General features: G+C 39.8%; 1 protein-coding gene across 2 annotated transcripts in view; it reads right to left on the bottom strand.

Annotated features, from left to right (window-relative positions):
• Window positions 1-1,863: 1,863 nt before the first annotated feature.
• LOC101437429 (multidrug and toxin extrusion protein 2-like) overlaps window positions 1,864-6,246 on the bottom strand; it is a 76,938-nt gene continuing 72,555 nt past the window's right edge. Inside the window, exons 14-16 of one of the 2 annotated variants that reach the window (XM_071210279.1) lie at window positions 3,819-3,913; window positions 2,731-2,785; window positions 1,864-2,347 (exon numbers count right to left, since the gene is read on the bottom strand). In XM_071210279.1, the coding sequence (XP_071066380.1) occupies window positions 2,106-2,347; window positions 2,731-2,785; window positions 3,819-3,913 (392 nt within the window). In that variant the 3' untranslated portion in view covers window positions 1,864-2,105. The remainder of the gene's footprint in view (window positions 2,348-2,730; window positions 2,786-3,818; window positions 3,914-6,246) is intronic. The other variant, XM_012524789.3, reaches the window with a different exon arrangement.

Raw genomic sequence — 6,246 nt, 5'->3', positions numbered from 1 at the left:
GAGCATATTTTGAGTAACACCAGTATAAATCACTTTCACTTCAGGTATTCTACCAATTTCACCTAAATTAGCCAACCTTGTCCAGACTGAACTAGTTGTTCTCTGACTTGGTATATAGGCATCCTGAGTTAGCTTTTGCTTTCATCCTAAAGATGCCTTCACTTCTTTCCGGGTTGGATCTCCTTCTTTTGGACCCCAAGTTTCCTTTTTACTTGCCCCATTCTCAAATTGGTAGATTATACTTTCCATCAGTTCTTAAGAAAAGTTGTGGGAGGGAAATTTTTTGAGTCAATTGTCTGAAAATGTCTTTTTTCTATTATTCTCTGTAATTGATTGATGGTTTGGGTGTAAATTCTTGGTTAAAAATTATTTTCCTTTAAAATTTTGAATGTGTCACATCATTGTTTTCAAGCTTCTAGTTTTACTGAGAAATCTGAGGCCATAATTCTGAATCCTTTGTGTGTGATAGCCTTTTTCCAGTCTGGAAGCTTGAATACTTCCTTGGCCACAATGTTCTGAAATTCACAGTGATATGCTCTAGAGTAGGTATTTTTTCATTCATTGTGCTGGACCCTTTTAATCTCGAAGTTTGTGATTTTTTAATTTTTTTGCTTCATTGATGATCTCTTTCCCTCTATTTTCTTGGTTATCTCTTTCTAGAACACCTATTCAAACTTTGGACCTCCTAATTTGGTCCTGTAATTTTATCTTTTCATTCCTCTTTCCCATGTCCTTTTTTTTTTTAAGATTTATTTATTTATTTCCCCCCCCTCCCCCGGTTGTCTGTTCTCTGTGTTTATTTGCTGCGTCTTGTTTCTTTGTCCGCTTCTGTTGTCGTCAGCGGCACCGGAAGTGTGGGCGACGCCATTCCTGGGCAGGCTGCACTTTCTTTCACGCCGGGCAGCTCCCCTTACAGGGCGCACTCCTTGTGCGTGGGGCTCCCCTACATGGGGGACACCCCTGCGTGGCACGGCACTCCTTGTGCACATCAGCACTGCGCATGGGCCAGCTCCACACGGGTCAAGGAGGCCCGGGGTTTGAACTTCAGACCTCCCATGTGGTAGACGGACGCCCTAACCACTGGGCCAAGTCCGTTTCCCTCCCCATGTCCTTTTTTGCCTCTATTTTCTGGGAAATTTCTTCTACTTTACCTTCCAAACCTTCTACTTACTATTTAATTTTTCTTCTGTAACATTTTTAGATTCCAACAGTACAGTACTTTAAAAACTTCTCTAAATGTTTTACTCTATAGATCCTATTCTGTATTAAGGTTGCAATATTTTCTGTTACCTCTTTGAGGATATAAGTCTATGCCCTGCAAGGTCTTTATTTCTATCTAGTTGCTCTCTCATTTAATTGGCTTTTTACAGATATCTGATAATCTCAGGTTGCCGGGAATCCTTGGTGGGGCTTTTAATGGTGCGCTACACTCTAGATAAGGTAACAGGCTCCTTGTTAGGGAATCCTTTCTCTCTGGGCTGGTTGGATTCCCTAGAGAAGCCTCTTACAATCTCCTGCCTGGAGGGTGCAGCCAGAGCTGCCAGCATTCTTGTAGCTGAGTAGCAGAAGTGAAAATAGATTTTCTAGTTTAATATGAATGTTGCCACCCAAATTTGTTTAAAGGCAAAAAATAGTAAAAGTTATTTTTAGATTGTGATTTTGTATCATCAGGACACATTTTATATTTTAGGGAGTTTATTTTAGAAAAGGTTATACGGTAATGCCTAAGATAGGCTCCAATGTGTAACAGGCACTTGTACCAAATTAAATATGTTAACTGAGAAATAAAAACAACTTAGTCAGCAATTAATATCTTCTACAACAATAAACAGCTTTTAACATACAGAGTAAAGAACACTTACACCAGGGCAAATCAAATTTATAGATTTAAGAACCATGATCGGGTTAACATTTAGGAGAAAAGAATGCTTAAGATTAGAGCTCCTTTCTTGATCTCCAGTGGGATAGTGCCGTTTGTTAGAATCACCAAGAAAACCAAACATATCCTTGCCATCCACAGTTGAGAGGTTCACGAGTTCATTTCCATGCCTTATGTATGGCATATAATTATTTTTAATTTGTGGGTTGGTGGTAATTCATTTAGTTTAGCCCCGGTCATTAAAAACTCTTATTAAAATTCCTGCTAAGAGGACAGCAATGGCAACAGCTAAAGCCATTCCACGGTAGAAGATCAACTGGCTCACTGTCAAGACATCCCCAACGGTGGGCGCTGCGTCCTGGGTGTCTTCCTCAAGGGCCATCAGTTGGATGGCCTGACTCTGTGGTCTGATGACGTCAGGCAAAATCACTCCCTCAGTTCCCTCTCTTTCCAGGACAGGTAGGTCTGCTGGCAGAGAGAAAGCAGTGTGGGTATTTATTTGTATACTGGATTGAGTAAAGGGGCTTTAGGAAGATTATGCAATAATACATTGTAAACAATGACAATCAATCATTGATTGGGGTATGCTAAAATTACACTGAAAACATTTCATGGAAGAACAGAGTTAACATCTCATCAATTATTGGAGCAGAGACAAGTCTTACTGACCAAGAGAGCAGGATGTCATTAAGCAACTCTGGCTACATTAAGTTTTAGTTTTTGTAAATGGCATTATCTAAAGGAGAGTTTATGGTCCAACATTATGTCCTCTGTACTTTATTCCCATAATAAACCAAATTGAATACAATATACTAGTAAATACAACATTCCAGAGGTAGGTCCTCTGTTACCTGTTGAGGTAGGTATGGTCTCTTTAATATCTTTTAGTCCAGCTCGAACCTGTGCCTAAAAACAAGTATCACATGAATGGAGATAAATTCATTTTAATGGAGGGTAATTCAAATTAAACTAGTACTCTTTTAAAATTGAAAACTTTCAATTTAAGCTACTTCTGAAACTACTGCTAAAGGGTTACAATATCTAGCACAGTCTTTCTTGGTCCTGAAAATGCCATCTGCTGACAGAACCTAACACCAGAAAACCCCAACACTGTGCTCTAATGATAGTATAAAAAACTACTTGTTGCTATACTTGCAAACCTAATGTATTTTTCCTACTTGTTCCCTTCAGTGTTTCTAAACACAAATGAAGGGAGTAAAGTCTAATGATAAATGGTGTTATCTAATGGAGAGTTTATGGTCCAACTTTATGTCCTTTGTACTTTATTTGTGTAGTAAACCAAACTGAAGATAGTTAACACATAAAAGGTCGCAGTTAGGCTAATGGAAAGGGATCTGGACTCTGAAAGATGGTCAAAACATAGCCCCTGACAGTTTGTGCATCTGAACGCAGCCTCATGTCTCTGTTAATATCACCTCCTGTAAGCCGGCCTCCCATCCATCTAATCTCACACCTTGACACAATAAAGCGGGCTCACAATGCAACACATAAATCCCCAAACCAGTCAAGATCCTCATCCTCTATGCAAATGTTGTGGTTCTGCTCCCAAATACCTTCTACTGATCACAGACATTTAACAGACCGCTTTTAAGTAAACCAAGGCCCCCCACAAAAAACTAAACGAGGAAACAGCTAACAAAATCAGTATAAACAAAAAACAAACTGTTTTTCTAAGACTAGTACATTAAAACATCAAAATATTTTAAGCTATTTTTTGAAAGACTGAGGCCCTGATTAAGAAACAATAAATTAGCTCTATATTGATAGGAAAATTTCCCTTCCTCCCACACCAACCTTATTATATTGAATTCATGATTCATACTGAATCATGCTGGCAATGGCTTTCTTAGCATTTTGACCCTAAAAGATATCATGGGATCAAGTATAGCTGCATTTCTAAAATGACACTGATTGTTACCTGCTCTGCAACTCTATTCCAGTTTGTCCTCAAGATGGACACCAGAAAGAAGAGTGCTTGAAAGAAAACACAAACTATCAATCCAGACCAGAGACCTACGGGTGTAAAATAAAGAATATCACATTTTAGATGTTCTTCAATTCTGTTCCTATTATCATTAAAATTCTTCTCTAACTACTATTCAGAAAGTAAAATTTCAATTAAATCAACTTCCCTCAAATTTTAGATTGTTATGGACCATGGATTGGACTCAAGTTGCCTGCTGTACTATCAATGGCTATCAATGAATAAACATCCAAACACCCCCAAAACTGTCGTGTTTTACATAAGCTGATGTAACAGATCTTTATGGATCGGTCCTTTGTAAGCATGCTGGGTTTCACGTGCTAAGGATGCAGGCTTGACCAGGCGGACGGTGCCCTCGCTGACGTCAGGCAGCGTGGTGGAATAACCTGGAGGGGACATTTTAAGTAGGACACACAGCAGGGCTCTCTGGGTGGTCATCTGAGTGGTCAGGAGCCGCCTCTAAGAACATCCAGGGCTGGGCGTGCCAGGCTGAGAGCAAGGGCAAAGGCCCTGGCACGGACGCTAGCTTGCATGTGTGAGGGACAAAGGTCGACATGGATGAGCGCAGTGAGCGAGGGGGTGTGCAGAGGAGACGAGGGCAGAGAGGCAGGCAAATGCCAGGCCACGAAAGAGCCCTGGAAGCTGTGGGGGCGTCTAGGTTTGAGTCCAAGCCTGGGGGAACCCATGGGAGGGCTTTTGACTGGTGGGTGACTTTATGTAGATGAGACCTGATGTTTTAAAAAGCTCACTTTAAAAACAATCACTCCACCTGCAGTGTGGAAAAAATTATTGGGAACATAAGAGTGCTCCATGAAAGAATATGTAAGCTGTGCGTACCTTCTTATAAGAAGGAATTACTTCTTTCTAATCATTAAAAATATCCATTTTATACCAACAATTTCACTGCAAAGCAAGCTGCCTAGGCTAGAGTTGTAATCACCTGTAAATTGGGAATTAGTTGACTAATTCATTTAAGATATTTGGGGTCCCCACAGTGGCAGACACACTGAGGCTGGCCCTCACATACACTCCTGGCAATAACCCTAAAACTGGAATATCCTCTCCAGTTTAGAATGAGATTCACTGGGAGTTTATACCCTTTGACCAAGTAATTGCATTCCTACGAATCTATCCTCAGGAAAGATTCAGGAATGTTGTTCATAATTCTTATATTTGAGATGCTTAACATACTGTTTTTAATAGAGAGAAGCAATTTAAATGGCCAATATTAGGGAAGGATTAAAAAATCATACAAGGAAATATTATATAGTTACTAAAAATCATGTCTTTAACAATTACAAGGAGAAAATTCAGTATAACCCCAATGTTCTGAATAATAGTAAAAAAAAGTAATGGAATAAAATATACTGAAATGTTGATAATTTTCCTCTCTGAGGAGTGAAATTGAAAGTGATTTATATTTTCTTTATGTTCCTCTAAATGCTTCAAAATTTTCCATAATTTTAATATGTTGCTTTAATAATTTAAAAAAATGTTAGAGAATTAAGGGATGATGGCAGAGTAAGAAGCTCCAGGAATTAAGTCTCTCTACAGAAACAACTTTTGAATTGGCAGGAACAGTGTGCATCAATTGTTTTGGAACCTTGGAGTCTAGTGAAACACATGCATCAACCAACCAGGGAAGAGCTGGTAGAGACGATGGTAAGTTTCAGTGAGTTTTGTTTTCTGCGTGGCAGCTCCCACCACTCGATACCCAGCCTCTTGGCAGGCAGCTGTGGGACGGAAGCCCACGTCCTGATGCGCCTCTGGTGCCACGGCGGGTGCTAACCTCTCTTCCACAATTCAGGGTTGTGTGTTTTGACTGCTTGACACTGTTTTTGATCTCTGTGCTGGGGGGCCAGGACAGAGAATGGCCAATGTCTCAACTCTCACAGGTTGAAGCTACAGGAAGTGGAGATTTTAAAAGACAGCGTTTTTTTTCCTCCTTTCCCCATTTTGGAGCCAGTGTAGTTTAGAAAAGTCACAAATGCATGGCTCCAGCACTCAACAAGCAAATCTCAGTGATCCCTGAGGAAGAGAGAATTATATCTTCACAGTTAGCACAATATACTCAAAATGTATACTTCTACACACACACACACACACACACACATATATAAAAATACAGAGGAGGAGGAAAGGATGGCTCATCCTCAGGGGAAAAAAAAGAATTTGACAGATACCATCCCTGAAGAAACACACTGGAATTATTAGTCAAAGATGTTAAATCAGCGATCTTAAATATGTTCCGTAAGCCAAAGGAAACCAGGGACAAGGATCTAAAGGCAATTAGGAAAACGATATCTGGACAAAATGAGATTATCGATACAAAGAAATTATAAAAAGGAGCCAGACAAAAGAT

The sequence above is a fragment of the Dasypus novemcinctus genome, chromosome 21 (assembly GCF_030445035.2).
Source record: "Dasypus novemcinctus isolate mDasNov1 chromosome 21, mDasNov1.1.hap2, whole genome shotgun sequence".
NCBI classification, from domain to species: domain Eukaryota; kingdom Metazoa; phylum Chordata; class Mammalia; order Cingulata; family Dasypodidae; genus Dasypus; species Dasypus novemcinctus.
Note: the sequence above shows the minus strand (reverse complement) of the source record. Positions and strands in the feature narration are given on the sequence as shown.